The following is a 17,752-nucleotide window of genomic DNA, read 5'->3' as shown; positions in this document are numbered from 1 at the left end:
CCGAGCGAAGAAACCAATCAAAGCTCTCTTATCGTTCCCTGCCCGGTGTGCTCTTGGTTGCTTAGTTACATCGGATCAGTGCTCGATTTCGAACTTCTATCATTGTCCAAGGGAAATGAATCAATATTTATCGAAATTGATATTTTTCTACCCCCGTGAAAGATACATTTATAGTAAAAAGTTAGTTAGACACCTGGATCCTACCACTTACGAAAGAAATTCGAAAACACCAAAACTAGTGCGCTTTGCGATCTTTAGGGGGATTTGTAAGCTCGAAAGACAAATCCCATCGGAAGTGACGCCAGAAGCCTACTGGCCGTAATAGAAAGTGTCATCGTTTGTTGGACGAAGCGATTTCACCGTGCACCAGCTGCTCACCGGTAACTGCTCCGTCAGCAAGACACTGACAGCTGAATGACGTAAATCCGGTAGTTGAAAGTTACCCAAAGAGAAGCTTTTTTGTGTTCTTTTTAGGTCTCTCGCTCTTTTACTTTCACTCACTCACGCTGCTTCTACTTGAAGCAGTAGAATCAATTTCAATATAGTCAGCAAGGGTACGCAGGGTTGTGAAGGATAGGAAAGATAAAGGAAAATAAAACTACCCGTAGCGAAGAATGATGGCACTAAACGATTGAATGTCACATGGCCTGCTGCTTATTTCTATTTAGGTACTACGCCACGTATTGTCCAGAAGAGCTTTTTCGATCACAAAACAGGCAGTTTCAAAGAAAATCAATCTTCAAGTTCTGCTGAATTTTTATCGCTACTCCCATGGATATATATATTAAGATGGTAATTCAAAGTTGCGATCAAAAAATTAATTATTTGCGAATCATGTCCCTTTCTATGAAATTAATTACCGTAAATCATTTACATTTGCCTAGTATTTCGTCGAATTTATTTTTGGCACATCAAAGAGGCTTTTAAGAATCTTAATTAATTACTTGAAAGTTGTAAAATTGGGATTTTTGGAGTGATTTCAACCAGGACAGATTAATTTACGATAAAATCTCTTTCCCAGTATTGCAAAAGAAAAGTGAAAACATTTATCACCGTTAACGGTGTAATTTACATTGTGTTTTCAGCTTCCAAACGAAATCCGCTACCGGTTCGTCCGAGCGCACTGAATCCTGCCTGATAATGATACCAAAGATGCGAACTAATGCGGTGTAACGGTAGGACCATTTTATCCGGCATACAAACTTTTCCAATAAGAATTGCTTACAGACGACGGCACATCCTGCAACCGGTAGGACGCACAACTTTTTGGGAATCGATTTCTCTTCATGCTCAAGCTTAGTGTCGTGGTTTCAAGTGTTAAAAGCGTATGAAGAGAAAAAAAACCGTCGCAAATTGTTCCCGCGCAGTCCATTTTTGTTCCCGCGCGTGTGGAATGCGGGAGAAAATTTTTATTGCAATTGCGTTTCACTTCTTACGGCACCGGCCGGTCGAGCGAAAGTTTGGCATAATTAGTTTATTTGTCTGTTAATAGCTTCGGCAGTTTGGGGCACTTTTGCCATTTAAAAGTACGTGCTGAAACTGTGGAGGACCATTTTTCACGTGCGCTAGCGGCCGGTGTTTCACCATGTGCGTCCAACTAGCCGGGCTTCGTGGGACGACCTCGAGTTCATAATATATGATGTAGCAGAAAAGCAATTAATGGACAATGTTAAGCTTCATGCAGCTTTTCTGAAGCTTTCCCCCGCGGCAAATCACGACCGTGGCCGTGGTGAGGCAAAACTTTGCTCCTAATTAATCGTAACACCTGCCGGATAAGCAATGAGGCTGCTCGTGTGGAATTAATTGTGCTCCCCCTTTTTTCACCATGCGCTCATGCTGGCGACACGGCTACACGGATCGATAAGACGCACGCAACCCGAAACGCACACACACACACTCGCCTAAGGGTGGGAAAGAAATTTCCAGACTCCATTGGTCGTTGCTATAGCGACGAGCAAAGAATCCAGATCTCTGGGTTGCTTCGAGGGTTTCGTTTCAATTAAACTTGCTACTAAGCCCGGCATAATACGCCACGCCTCGGCTAACCCGATAGCTATTAGTGGTGGGTCTGATGGAAAATTAATTAATACATTGAAATCAAACTTGCCCGGGTCGGGTGTGACCGGTCGATCAACGGCAACAAGTACGACCCGTTGGTCGGCCTAACTGGGACTTCTTCCCGGAGGCGCCTAGTCTACACGCTGATCATTCGGGAAACGACGCCACTTAGGCGACATGTGTCCAGCCGGAGGCGGTTCGAAAAAATAGCTCAAATCAACGCTGCATAAATAACCACCACGGTTGCGTCAGTTCGATGGCCTGATCCGCACCATGATGGGCCGTGCTTATTATGGTTTAATTTATTTTCGAATAAGCTATTTTTGGCCGCCTCAGGACGACAGTTGTTTTTTTGTTGTGATAAGGAAATGTATTTTTCGGCTTTGCAGAGCCATGTCTTCATTATCCATGCTCAAGATGGTGAACAATTTCCGCTTTCCGGGTGGCAGAAATAGCCTCGGATGAAGGAAAATCATGCACCCGGGGCAATAATAATTAGATTGCCATCAACCCCACGAACAACAAGCTGGAGCCCATTCGCGAAAGGGGTTTTTGTTTTTACACTCTGCCACCTAAGGCTGAAAGTGGAAAGTTTCGGGCATCTTGCTAATGACCAGGTAAGGGTGCCCGATCCTGTCATGACGTCAGCAACGTCACCGGGAATCGAGTTTGACGTCGAATGCGAAACAACAACCCAGGCACTCCACAATCCAGGGCCGAAAAAGGCTCTAGGTTGACCGTCGTCGCCCGGGACCGGAACCTTTCAGTGCCGGCTACGGGTCGGAGCGTTCCGGCCATCGTAAACCGTTTATGCGGGAGAAATTCTTCCCCAAAACGAAAGTTCCGAAAGGATTCCCGCGGGGACCGTTTCGGGTGACAAACGGACACAATGCAAAAGACAAAAGTTCAACAAGTTATAATTGGAAAAGATGAGCGTCTCCACGGTTCCGTAAATGGGGAGAAATCCTCGGTTGAAGGTGCTGCGGTGACATTGTGTTTTTTTGGTGGTGAAAAACGAAGGCCACGCTGACACAAAAAAGGGACACAAAAAAGGAGCTGAACGGAAATTTTGCCCCAAAAAGCCATGATCGTTCTGCAACCGTCTGGTCCTTTGAAAAATAATAATTTTTCGTTGTCTTGGGAGCTGTAAATATTGCTTCAATTTTTTATCAAAAGAGACGGTAAGAAGTGAGCACAGTTTTGGTATGATTTGCTGATTCGCGCCTCAAGCAACAAATTATCTTAAAATAGACATGAAAGAAATTAAACTTTCTTCAGTTTCGTGTAATAATTAGCTCGAATAAAATGGCTATTTTTAATTTTTTTCTCGCTCAAATTTACTAGCGTTAAAAGAGTTATGAGTTTCATTAAATGAAATAACAGGCACCAAGTTTGAGGCACCATTACAATCAGTAATGAGAAAAGGAAATTTGTCCTTCAATGAAGTTCGCAGTAAAAATAAAGGTCATCAATGTACCGTCTCGCCCTTTTCGAGCCAGAGAAGAGAAAAAAATAGTCCACAGCGCTAGCGTCAGACTCACAAATCACCCTCCGTGGGGCATAAAATCAACCATATCAGGGACCACAAAACATGTAATCGATTCGCCTGTTTTTCGTCACCGGCGACAGAAAACAACCCCTTACGAAGGGGGATCCCAAACCTGTGCGACAGAAAGTAAAATCCAAACATAGAAAAATCAAATTACTGTCCTTTACGAGGACCTTCAATCAAAGTGTTGACGATTCCAAGGCTGTGTGTCCATTATGAATGGCTCCGTGGCTTTGATTGGAGGTCCTGATGGACCTAGCCGGCGGGAGGACGCCCCATACACGAAATGTACATACGTCAGCTCGAATGAAAACCGATCCATAAAAGTGGCTAATGGTGACGCGCCTAGTAACCGGAATCGTATTGTTTGTACCACTTTTTTTCGATCATTTGTCAAGTAACGTTCGAAATAGACCGGTTACCAAAGCGAAACGAGCCGGAAGCTATCATCCCACAACGCACGTCACATGTCATGCCACGTCCTTGTGCGTTAAGCCGGCGGTCGTTGGATGGGACTGTGACAAATTTCGTATGAAATAAATATTCGCACCAATCGCTGCAGCGGGGTGATTTCCGTCGTAAAAATCATCTACGATACGCGTGGTGTATGCCGGACGAAACTAAAAGGACAAAGCCGGGTCTTTGGAGAGGGAGGTAATTGATTTTTTATCTGTCGTGTCCACCGTGCACCGGATCTAGTCAGACTCGATTTACTTGACGGACCGCGAAGACAAAAATATACCGTCATAAATTATCGCGATTCACGTCCGCCGGATACACTGAAAATTTGCGAATCCCAGTAAATATTGCAGTTCTTTTGCTACAATTTTGCTAACTCGATTTGGCTTCGCACGAGGTGGAGCATCAACCATCAATCACTGGGCGTATTGACGTATGCAATCAAAGATTTTATTGATGATGGCACATAAAATGTAGTATAATAGTGTTTGACTCGAGGAAGCCGTACACTAAATTAATGACATTAATGACACATAGAGCGTGTGAATGGCTCCCAACATTTGACATATATCGATATTCGCTGAAAGAAACGATAATAACAGCTCAGGTTCCAGCTGCTATTCTCTAACACCGCAGATAACGTAGTTTTTTTTTATTTACTGCCACCTATACCCCTCACAAGATTACGGCTGCATAATGAAGCTGTATTAATGAGCTTGGAGTTAAACAAAACATCTGAAACCTATAGCCATTACCGTGATTCATAACACTTCCACCGAAAGCAATCCAAAAGTGCAGGTATCGCTTTGGGCAAGCAATTTCAATTATCTCTATCTCGAATACATTCGCCGGCAATCGAAAAAGGATCGACCTTTATCGAACAAAAGGCGGGGTGGCGGACAGCCCAACAATCAATCATTAATGTTTGCTCATCCGGTGCCCAAAACTCCGCTACAGGCAGAAGCAACTTTTAATATTCCCCGCACTAATTGGCTTACGTTCGTAAGGCTTCAAATATCCTCCGAGCGAAGAATGGAACCATTGTTTCCCCGGCAACACGAATTTTCCCAATTATCCGGTGGGTCGGCTGGGATGGGAAAAGAAAAAACAAACAACCAAAACTGGCCCTCGAAAAGACACCACGCGGTTTGCCGTTCGGAGTGAAAGAAAAAGAAGCCAACACAGATTTATCGTGCTGCATCAGCTCGCCAAGTGAGGATGTAATTCATTATCCCTCGTCTGACAGCTAGTTTGATGAAGTCCGTTATCGTTGGACAGTATGCGCCGCCAGTGCGTTGAAGCGACCAACCTCCAATGGTCACCTGGCCGGTAAAGGGGCGTTGCGTAAAACAGATCCCATATCCACTTTTCACACCAGTTAATGATGATGAAGACGGATGCCCAAGCCACACAGGTACGCAGTACAAACCCTTTGGAGAGATCGCATGTGCAGATGTTCTTTCTCACTCTCTCTTTACTCATCGGGGAGGATTTTAACACCGAAGGATATTCTGCAAAAGGACACGCACTCAACAACACCAATGGTGGTACAATTTTGCACAAACGCGACACCTGTTACCTGTAGCTGGCATTATATTTATCTCCACCGGTCACGGTGACGGTCCTGTGAGCCGGAACCGGTTCCCGGGATGTGTCCATAACCTTGTAATCAATCCCGTCCATCACCTAGGCTGGCTTGGGCTGCCGGTCAACCCCGGCTAGCTTCAGCTGCGCCTCGTGGGTGAGCTTATTTTATTTATTTATTATCCATCAAATCCCCCCCACCAAGGCGCCGACCCGGCGGATCATCCGGTCGGAGTGCGGGAAGTCGTTTTCTGCCCCGACATGATTGCGTTTCCCGTTCGGGTCGGTAATCAATCTCTATAAACACCGTAGTACCCGGACCGCACCGTATCCTTGTGCTGTTCGGGGTTGGCAGTCGGTGGAAGCGAACAGCTTCAAAGCCGATGTAATAGTTCAATCGACTTCCACAGGCTGGTCGTTCGAAGGACGCGCTCCCGTGGCGTGCGCATACCGAAGGACTAATGGTGGGCTCCGTGCACTGGGCGGAGGGGTTTGCTATTACGACGCAATGGTAGCGTTAGGGTCGAGTGATCCTTTTCAGTTGCGATACTAGAAACTCGTTGGTGCTGGCCATGCCACGCTATTACGCTTTGCATGCTGATGGGATGCTGCGTTAGAAGGGTTTTTTTTCCCTCTGTGGAACATTCACGCGGATTTCCACGGAACCAACCAGCCATGGTAATGAATCTCGGCATTCAGCTGAATTTGTTGCACCATCAGTTTCGTGCTTTTTTTTGCACCAGAGTAACGGGATCGATTTTACAACCTAGTTCATGCCTTTCATTACAACGCATTGTCCCTCACAGGACGAGAAAAAAAAAGATCACACAGCGGGGATCCAACAGGTGCGGAATTAGGCGTAATTCAATTCCATGTTAACAAGAGTCTTACCCCACAAACTCTATTTCCTAAACTACTGCGACAGCTTTAAGCTCCTGCCGGAGCGCTTTAACGGTGCTTGTGAACCGCCCTAGCGCGGTCCTTTTCAGCCAACCGGCCCCGGGTGGCAGTCAATTTTCCCACCTGTCAGCTGTGGTAATTCCTAACGTAGCGCACCTTGACAGCACGCCGCATGGTTGGGAAGGGAATTGCCCGCTGTCGCAACGGTGCCGGAACATGCGTCGTGCCTACCGTCGGGACCAATACAGCCAATAAGTGGCATGCTGACCGAATGTTACCCCACCGTTCAGTGCTGTTTCGCGCTTGGCTAGCTCGTTTCGCTGGCTGGGCCGGAGCTGCGGTGGTAGTAATTTTCCAAACAATTTTCCACCGGCCTTCTCGCGTGACCCTCGAACGTTGGTGTCGCTTGTGCGTCCGCTCTTTTGACCTTGGCTAGCGATTGCATGAGCTACAAACAGTCAAAACATTCAAACTATTCAAAACATACCGGTTTGACAGGCGGTACTTTTGTGACATAAGGACTACAGGACATGTTCCATTCGTTGATGTTCCTCCCAGGAGATGACTGACTTCTTGAGCATGACAAACATGACAAACAACGAGAATGCATGTTTGCAAGAAGGATTATTTCATGTTCATATTCCCCACGAGGGAGCTTTCTGTAACAAAAGTCGATTCGTTGTTTTGCTACTAACTTTTGCCTCGTACAACAAGAGACTCTCCAGAGATTTCGAACATAATTTTGACAACACCCACTTGACGTGGGTGACGTCAGGCATGTTCTTCTCAAGTCATGTTCTGTATTTATTCAAGAACATCGAGAACGGCTCGAACAATGGCCTTCGGTTCATTGGAGTTTTTTGTGTGCTGTTGTTCTTTTTGCATCTTCACGAGCCGGCACATTGAGTGAAGTGCCAAACTAAGCGATAAGTGTGTGCGATCGGACGATACATAAGCCACTAGATGTATCAGAATAAAACGCCCCAAGGGTTTGCTGTAACGGTTATACAATCACTTTCAAATGTTTCTTGACGAACCTTCACAGTTTATTCGACTAATAGAGTTCAGCAAATACAAACTATAATCAAATCCACCCGTTTTGTAATTCAATGAACAGAACAACACCTACGAAACATTCAAGCAAACAATTCAAACTGCCTAATTATATTCTGAATGCAAGGAAAAAAACATGCCACTCATTTTACAAACTTTTAGCCGGCGACCAATTCAAATTACTCTCATTGATTTTCGCAACGAGCGTGGAATGCACTTCCGTGTAATTGATTTACGGTTCGTGAGTTGCAATCCAACCGGAAGCAGCTGGCCCAAACGGATGGGGCCAGAAAAAAAGCTCTTCAATCTTCCGTCCGAGCTGTCCGGAACGTTAACGAATGCACGTACAAGCGGTGCAAAGTCCGATAACGGGCACTGCTGGAAATGGTAGCGTCCACCATCAGCCCGATACTTTCCGGCTGGACCACTTTTCTTCCCGCACTTGCCACACTCACACTCATCCACACAATCCTCGTCCATCGTCGATTCGCAGTTACTGAGCGCAGGGCGGATTTGTTGCAGCCACGCCGGAATTAAAGTTAATGCAAAGGCATTTAATTTGGAAAGGAAAATTCGTTCTCCCAATGGCAGACGTTTTGGAAATTCATCAACCAAAGAAGAAAAAACTACATAGCCCCATGCACCATTTAACCTTTCGATGTTGCTGTGCGGCAATTTCACCCATCGAAGAAAGCTTTCTTGCAGTGGTAGGAGAAAACTGTGGAAATTAATTTACAGCACACTATAAATAAAGCTTTCGGTGTACCTTCGGAAGCGGTGCGAAGAAAAATGCGAAGCAGCACTTTGCCGAGATGAGATTTCGTCCTTTGCAGAAGGAAAAACGTAAAAGTTCGTCACCTTTATGTGTGCGTGTTGCTCACCGACAGGACGAAGCAGTACAATAAATATTATCCATGCATTCCCCGATGGTTTACGATTATTAATGCCATTTATCATGCGTGTAGCTGGCCAGCTCGTACCGAATTTCGCCGGCGATTTTGTGGATGGATTTCTATAGACTGTTTTTCCTGTTATCTGCATTCTTCGCCCTCGCCCGGTTCCCGATTAACTTCTTACCGCGCACTCCATTCCCAGGGTGTGAGGGGGTGTTATTTTTGTACGATTCCGCTCCATTGTGCTTCCGAACGCCGTGCCTGGACGCTTCATTGCCAGCTCGACCGTATCCGGACACCGAACGCCAAACAACAATAGACAGCCGTAACTGACGGCCTCCCGTTCGGCCATTTATCAATAACTTCTGACACGGTTCGGGATAGCATTTCTTCTTTCCCATCCCACCACCCACTTCCGGGCGCTCTCGAGGAAAACCCAAATTGGGTTTCGCCGTTTGGTAAGATACCCGGCTGGGATGTGTCTTTGCAGTGCTCGAGAACGCACCGGCAGTCGGAGGTACGTTAAATCTTCCCCAAGACATCATAAATCGTCAATTTCGAGGCCCTTGCACAGTTTGATGGCTCGCTGGGTTGGGAGCTAATTCTGAGCTCCATCAAATCCACCGTAAACAGCAGGACGAAAGGATCCAGATTGGACCGTATCCCGTACATCCAGAAGCCCCAAGAAACCGGAAGCTGCGGTGTACCTGAGCAAAACTTGCTCCGGCAGCACTGTATCGCGTTCTAGCCCACGTTCCGGAACCGCGAAACCCCTTTCTGCCCTTAGCTTCACTGAGCTTTCGTAGTCGCCCGAACTTGCTCCGAACTACTGCTTGCCCTGCGGTTGGTAGCAACAACAAGTTTCTTGAGTTCCACTTCTTCCATGCGATTCTCGGAATTAACCGGCGGTGTGTTGGCGAAGCAAGGACCTCCCAAATTTAGCACCCAAAAGCCACGGGGACGCGAGGGTGCCTTCGAACACGGGCGTGCGCGCGAGTGTGCGCGCGTGTGTGTTCGTTTTTGGCCACTTCCGAACAACGGAACCAATCAACCGCACGCAAAGCGGAGCCAACCGGCGAAGTGGAAAGTAATTTAATTTAGCAGCATAATTGAGGTTTACGTTCGGGTTCCGGATGGGGAGTGGCTGGGGCAAAACGGGAAGGCACCAGGACCGCACACCGCGGGAAATGCGGAATGTACGGGCTGGTACGGGCTGGTGAAAGAGTGTGTAACGATTTTACCCATGTTTTATTAAGTCGAACCGTCGGTGTGGTGCGGAAAATTTCCAAGTGGCTGCTAATAAAGCAGTGGAGTGAGAGTTGGAGAGCTTTTAACACGGTGGCAGAAGGCTGACTCAACGGCCACCAAGAGCCACAGCGGGCCGTTGGGGAGTCTCGATGCGGGAAAGGGGACTTTTAATTAACTATTAATTTTTATAGAATAGCAACGCGCTTGTGCGGCGTAATGGAGGTAATGAGAAGTAATGCACGGCCGAAGCAAAGCAGTGACGATGTTACGTGCTCAATAGAGGAACTTCGAGGTGTGGTTTGATTTTTGCGGCATAAAAGTTCCACAAAACTCGGGAACTATTGAAGCCACCCCCACATTACAGGACATGAACCTGGCTAGTACACCTGCGAGTTTGTTGGAAGTGAAAGATATCGTGACCCCGTGCTGGTTCCAAAAAAGGCCTCCGCATTTGCACCAACATTTGTTACAAATGGCACCATAGCACGGAACGGAACCAAAAGAGCGTGTATTGAGCTTCTTTCCTCGGAACCTTTTCGAGAACTTGGGTATGTATACGTCGCATCAATAAAGTTTCGGCTCCGGGTTTCACGGAAGTACACGCCCGCTTGATCCCTGGAGAACCATTCGTGGTCACTGGCAACAACTTCAGCATGGTCTCAGAGTAATGTTATACCAGAAACCCCGTGGTTCCAAAACACGTCGTTTGATGCCGGATGATGAACGTCTGAAATGAACGTTTCTTAGCAGCGAGAAACGTTCTGCCGGTCCGATCCCGTCACGGAACGTCTCGGGTGGGCGAAAACAGTTTGTCCAAGTAATTGTATCATCTCCAACCCTGAGCCCAAGGTGTGATGGAGTGCAATCACGTTCGGCATGTTAAGAAGTTCTCCGTTAAGTAGTTCCCTCCACGCACATGATGCCACAAACGTCAAGTGCTCAGAGAGGTTCCGGTGGGTCTCGGGGCATGAAAAATTGTAAATTTACGCAAATTATCAAACCCCATTCCTGGGGGTGATGTTTTCCCACAGATGATTATTAGCATTCCGGAACCGTTCCGCACGCCGTACGTCAAGAAATAACAATCGCGATAAGAGTGTGTCTCGATCAGTCTCTCTTGAGGTCTCCTCGGCAGCTCACATCAGAGACCTCGGGGACAGTAAAGCTTCCGGTTTGCTCTTTCGCTCTCTCACCCGAGATGAAGATGATGCTGGTAGCATGTAGCAACGAAAAAAAAAACACAAAAATGTACTGGATACGAAAATTTTGATTTGATTCTGAAGCTGATAACGAGAAAGCTTATTGCTTCCACCATGGTGAGGTGAGCGCTTACAACGTCCTGCTTTGGAGATGAACGTTTTTCAGTCCGCAAGCGTGCCGGCTCATACGTGCGGTTGGGTTAAAGCACATGAGTTTGATGTCGTGATGGAGTATTTTTGCAATTTCTTCGATGCCAAGGACGGAGGGAGAAAAAAGAAGCACCATAGCGGTAGGTAAATTCTCAATTATATTTACGCTGCCGTTGGCAGGGTTTATTGCAGATTGTGGTCCCCGTGATGTCGCTTCCGTGGCTGTAAGAAGCGCGATTCCATCAAAAAACACGAGCACACAATCGCGAGGAAACAGCGCTTTTTATGCTCACCACAAGAAAGAGACCCGTCTGATGTCGGTGGGTCTGGTTTGGTCCGGTGACATGTACGGGACCGTATCATAGTGTCGAGCGAACCAGAGCTAGCAAGAAAGTCAAGCGCTTTGCCAGCAAAATAACCGTTCGTTGCCTATGGCGTTCCTTCAACGCGGGTCCTTTCCTGACTGCTGGTTATGTGGCAATGGCGTACTAACGCCAGGAACCTCCAGCTTGGCTCCTTCTCCGAGCCTCACCGAGTTATCGTTTCGTTACGTTTCGTGAAATAAATATCAAAGTCTCGCACATTCGCCTCACTTGACACCGGCCGTCCAAATGGTTCGCCGATGACGTCGACGGCGCGTGACGTTTCCTCCCAGAATGGCGGCTGACATTGACGATGATGATGATGATGATGCTGATCAAGATGGTGAACGGTGAAGTGTCAGGAATATACATTCTCCTGCACCCGCCAGTCTCGTGGCCACCGTCGCCCTTTGAGCCGGACGTGCGCCGGCAACATCTTCTCGCTAGGGAGATCCACGTCTTCCCTTCCGAAGGTCGGTTCTTGCGTTCGATTTTTGACATCACAACGACGGAGAATGAAACAGTTTGCACGATCTTTCGGTGGGAGTTGGGTTTATCTTTCCATTCACTCCCCGGCTGTTCCACTTGGAACCATCTGGTGTTCCGGGAAGCGCGGCTTGGAGACGAAGACACCACGCGAAGGTCTCACGCTTGAAGTGCGACGAACTGTGGAAAGTAATTCGTCCGTCAAAGTGTCCTTGACTTCCGTAAGCAGCGAGAGGGCGCATCCCTCCGGTTGGGAATTTGTCAGCGACTTCCTTCACCGAAACCAATGGTTCCGTTGGCGACGAAACGAACGAGCGGGTTGGCGTGTGTCACAATCGATCTGCCACTCTGTGCAGAATGCAAGCAGAAACGTGCACGAAAAATCCCCTTTTCCGAAGTATTATGCAGAGCAGCTGAAGAGGCTTACTGATGCGTAAGTTGAGAGTCTGATTGGATTTCGGTTAGGCCACCGAAAGAGGAAGATTAACATACAAAACAGCCAAACATCGAGGAAGACTTACTGCAGGCTACCGTTCCCCGTAAGCAGCTAACATTCGGCGTTAGAAGCATTTTTGTTTTGCATTTTCTACCAACACAATGTTTGTATTTTTCCCAACAAAAAAAGAAGCACAATTCAAGAAACAACCCAATGCACCTTCCAGGGAGGCTTTGAGGACTACTTCAAGGCCTACTTGAATACAGTTTGTAGCATCACAAAAAGAACAATTGCAAAGCAAACGCGGTGACTTACCGATAACGGTCGCCAGGATGACGATGCCCAGCACGATGGCGGTCGCGATCACACGTATCAGATAGATTGTCGTCTCATTGGCGAGGGTGTCATCGTCGTCCGTCGGCAGCACGTCCCGCGGGTCCACGGTGCCATTGCCGTAGTACTTGCCCGTGCTATTGACGCCACCGTAATTGAGCAAGAAACAGTTGGTACAGTTCCAGAGCGCCATCAACTCGTCCTCCTCGAGAAGGTCGGGCAAACCGAGTGATAGGCCGGATCCGCTGGACCCTCGCCCGGCCGACGCCAACGCGGTTCCATTGAACACGTCCCCACCATAGTCCGCGGTGTAGTTCGAGAAGAGTGCCTGGGTGAAGTTATGCACCGTACCGGCGGTATCGGATGGAAGGTGTTCCGTGACGCCCAACTCGAACGCCGACGATGAAGAACCATCGGTGTCCACGTCGTCATGAGCGGCCGCCGTCGAGGCAATCGATGACAGTTGATCGACCACGGAGGAGCTCGCGGAACTCGTCGGTAGAAAGTTCCCAGTCGTTCTGACCGAGGGCGTCCTCGAGCTCGCAGGATGGAAGACCGCAGGGGAAGCAACCGTCGGTGAGGTGCCGGCGATGGAGGTAATGGTGGTCGGGGACGAACCGGTGGCACTCGCCCTAGACGTTCCTCGCGCGGTCCATGGCCAGGCGGTCCTTACAGCGAGTGATTCCTTCGTCGGGCGCGTACCGTCCGTCAGGGCCATAGTTTGCATTGCGTACCCGGCTGACGGCCTATAGGCTGCGATTCACTTCCATCAGGAGGTGCCCTCGGACACGTGCACTCGTCTCGAGATCCGCGGGGCGACCAACCTCGACCGCCCCCACACACTTTCCCACTCGAACCCGTGTCACTGTGTAACGGGGGGTCACTTTGATCTCTATCCCTTTTTTTTGCAGATAAAAGCCCCCTGCGCGTACTAGATATCGTGGTCACGCACACAAACACACACACACGCACACACACTCGCACGGTGTGATTGCCACCTCCAAAAACCGAGCAGCGAAATTTCTGGTACGTTTCTCACGGCACGTCACACCGAGCGGCACCTTTTGTGGGCCATGCCCACCCCCTAAAACGGAATCGATCTCGTAATCTGCACACCGCAGTCTCACTGTTCCACGGCACTGTCACTGGGTTCGCGCGCGCACTATGATGTCATTTTCGTCGCCTTCCGGCGAAACCGATTGTCAGCTACGGGATGGCGGCTGCGGCACGCTTCGTTCGATCGATCATCGCAACAGCTGCCAGCCGGACTCATAATGGCGCACACTCGCGGCGTCGTTTGGCGGAGGAGTTTGGAGAGGACTACCCGGGGGAGGTGGGGTACGTCCGCCTAGCGGGGTCGCGAGTGCGGTACCGGCGTGTCCTGGGGGCCGGACACCGGGTGGCACTGGTGGCAGGAGGTGTACCGAGCTGAAACGAACATTGTGGCCAAGATAATGGTGTTGATTCAGAGTTACCTTCCGCGTGACGCCGGACGACGTGGCTCCACGGTTAGTCGGAAAAGCGTGCTGCGGATGAGATGGAATGGAACACACGAAACGTAACATTAGCAAAGGGAATTCTCGCAGAAAAAGGTGTCGATGGCTTTGACACGGTGATCAAAAGTGAATTAAACTAGCGGCCGGTTAGAGAGACAGAAACGAGGCGTTGGGCATTACATCTGCGAGACACGACAGTGCGCTAGGCATCCGCCAGATGGCGCCGATCTGATTATCGGTGCATGTACCCCAGCGGTTTCTTTCTGCAAACCGGAATCGATATTTAAGCACATTAAATCAGAACCACGTCAGGAAGGGCAGGAAATGTCAGCATCCGCATGCTATGACCCCGATCGAGTTCAAACTCAAAAACAAAAATCCACCCCCTGTGCCAGCACGTTTTTGACCAGTGCCGTGGCGTGGAAATATGTTTCCAATTCACGGGCCAAACATCCAAAACACACGCCTCACTGACCAGTGGTACGTGTGGAGTATTTCCCGACAAAACCAAAAAAATAGCATCCAAACTAGGTCCCAGGGAAAATGGAGTGGAAAAAAACAGCTGTTCTAGAAGCTAATTCAATAGAGGTACCTAGCACCAATGGAGCACATTCGGTCCGTCGATCAGCGTAATGGGTCGGAGAACCGATTGTACTAATTGAATTTTCCACCGGCGAGAGCTTGTTGACATCAAATAATCAACGGCCGAAGCGCAGACCGTGCGTCAAAATTTGGCATCAAAATAAGGAACGTCCGAAATGCTACGCTACTCGCCTATTCGCTTCATCCTAAAAAACATGTTTTTCCCGGAAGAATTCGCGGATCGATAGTTTGGCGTGTGTGTTTTACGCCCGCCCGAACACGGTAAGTAGTTAATTTTTCATCACCCAAGCGAGTTGATTAAACCATGAAGATGTTTCCCCAAAAGCGAACCGGTTTCGCAATCTACTCTCAACGGTTTTGGGTCCGAAAGCCAATATTAAATATTGAACGGCATACGCGCGGATGAATTTTGCAGGTGTACTCCACAGCACCGGTGGTAAGTTAAAAAACTCTCTCGAACCGTGGAACGTGTGCATGTGTGTGTGTGTGTGCGGCATGGATAGAAAAAACCAACCCCCGGACGCCCTATTGACCCAATCGGAAATGAGCAACTCGATTTAGATAATGTCAACATGGTGGTGTTTACCCGAGTAAACCATTTTCAATCCCGGTGCGTCCGACAAACCGCCCAAGAGGCCCGATAGTACCCCTGTCAAGCGCAAACCAAGGGTCGGTTGGCCCGGAGGTCGGTTCATTAGCTCATTTGATTTGATTATGCTAATGGAAGGAAGGCAGGCGGCTTTGAGCGGACCAAGGACGTAGACCGATCGCGCATCCGAAGTTTTTTTTCGTCTCTCTGCCGGACACACTGATGGCGTTGCGATTGCCGCATCTGGATTGCCGGCAGATTGTTTTGCACGCGTTCACGTTCGTTGTCCTGATCGGTTCGGTTCCGGAGGGACAAATATGAATCTCATCACCGAGAAAGGATTCGGTATGATTGATTCCGAGCGGGGAAAAGCGAAGGGAAATTGACCACTCTCGGGATCTATTTTGGTGCTCGTTTTGGTAAAATAGGTTGTCCCAGTCAGTAGCTAAGTGAAATGAAACATAAAACATATGTAAGTAAGCAGCTGTAACCGTCGCTGAAATCCTAAGAGAGGCTTGTTTCGATTAGTAAACTTGGTGTTATAAACAAAACATGTGACGCAGAAATCGTACCGAGGAATTTCCGAACATTTTATGAACATGAAACCTACGAAAGAATTGTAAACATTAATCAAAACATTTGCTTAAAGTTTGGCTTATTTGATTGCTGTATACCTAATAATCAACAATCTTAACAAGTTATCATTTTCATTTTGCAACAAAGAATCAAACTACCGTTATCTTCTTTCCGAGAGCAAGGCATGACTTTTTAATAACATAATTATAAGGAAATAAAGCACATCAATTAGCGACACATCCTGGCGTGTATTTGATACAGTTTGCAACCGACATCAAGCACCGACCAACAAACGAACATCCTTCCGGAAATTGTGTCATATCGTGCCAACACGAGCGCAGCCTCACTTGCGGGAAAGCCAGTGTGATGAATTTATTATGAATTTTCCCCGACCAAACTTATCCACGAGTGCGCGCTCGTGGGTTTCGGCGAATCGCTCCCGGTTGATGGCGTTGATGACGCCGAAACACGGAGCCGGATGGAGCCGAAAGCGAAGCAAAAAGTGAGCAGCTTAGCGTACAATAAAAAACTTTCCCACCAGGCCAAACGTGTCACCATCCGAAAATGCAAAATAGCTCCCGCCACGGATGGGCGAGAGAGAGCTCGGAGGGTGGTGACGCACGCGAAAACGAAGAGCGATAGACTCTGGAAATAGACTCTGGAGAAGGAATAAAAAAAAAACAAACACACGACTAAAGTAGCGGATCCATCCATGAGGCACGTACGAAACACTTGCCATCGCGATCCATTGTCCGGTGGCTGTGTGTGGTTTTTGGCTCGAATGAAAATGACGAAATTTTCCACTTAATTAAATTCTAAGCCGACAAGCTGCGAGCGCAAAAGTGCGCCTGTCTGCACACGGTCTCCTGAACAGGGTAGTTTAACATACCACAGGCCCCTAACTGTCCGCCGGCCGTAGGTGTACTCAGTGCATAAATGTGATTTTTCGCAACCAATCTACGAATGCCGACGAAACTACTCGACTAGCAGTCCATAAAAGGGGACGGAATTTAGGAAAGTAAAAAAAAAATGATACGTATGACACGCAATACATGGAAGAGCAAAAAGCCTACACGACACGGTACGACACACCGGGCCCGCCGGGAAAGCGATAGTTACGGTACAAATTACATTTCCATCAAATTTACCTGCGAACAATATGAAATCAATGCCCGGGGAGGCATGGGCGTTGATGAATATTTGAGCTAGCTGCTGCGTTTCTGGCCATGTTTTTTTTTTCGTTCTTCTCATCGACACAAGCACTCAATGGTTTTCATGTGCTCTGTCCGTACCGGTGCTGTTCTATGGAACCATCCATCCATCTATTCTCCGTTACGTCCAATGTGAGGGATTTTGCACTAGCCAAATGTTTCCCGGAACTGCTGGCGCGATTGGCACAGACCACAGGCACACTTTGGTACGGAGTTTTTGGAAGGCAAGCGTTTTAATTGAATAATTGAAGTCATCAAAAAATTCCAACTAAATTTTCTACGCATGGTCTGCCATGCGTTTAGTGAAGCGTTTTTCTAATCCTTAGAGAGTTTTTCGAGGTAAGTATTAGTGAAAATACTATTGAAATATGATTCAATATGCATAACAAATAGAATTACTTCAAACATGCATGCTGTAAGAATGCAGCTGTTAATGTTTAACGATCCCTTGTGGGGATTTACATCACTATGCATATATTAATTAAGTATTTTTGTACGTTTCATTTAGCCAAAAGTAAAAAAAAATGATCTGAATCGAATGTCTGTGTGATTTGATTCAATTTATAA

The 17,752-nt window shown here is 47.8% G+C and overlaps 1 protein-coding gene across 1 annotated transcript in view; it reads right to left on the bottom strand.

The window, feature by feature from the left end:
- LOC128730581 (5-hydroxytryptamine receptor-like) overlaps positions 1 to 13,428 on the bottom strand; it is a 33,852-nt gene extending 20,424 nt beyond the window's left edge. The window contains exon 1 of the mRNA XM_053823653.1: positions 12,693 to 13,428. Coding sequence (XP_053679628.1) covers positions 12,693 to 13,428 — 736 coding nt within the window. The remainder of the gene's footprint in view (positions 1 to 12,692) is intronic.
- Positions 13,429 to 17,752: the final 4,324 nt, after the last annotated feature.

The sequence above is a fragment of the Anopheles nili genome, chromosome 2, assembly GCF_943737925.1.
Source record: "Anopheles nili chromosome 2, idAnoNiliSN_F5_01, whole genome shotgun sequence".
In the NCBI taxonomy this organism is placed as follows: Eukaryota; Metazoa; Arthropoda; class Insecta; order Diptera; family Culicidae; genus Anopheles; species Anopheles nili.
The sequence above is the reverse complement of the archived record's forward strand: the minus strand, read 5'-3'. Positions and strand labels throughout refer to the sequence as shown.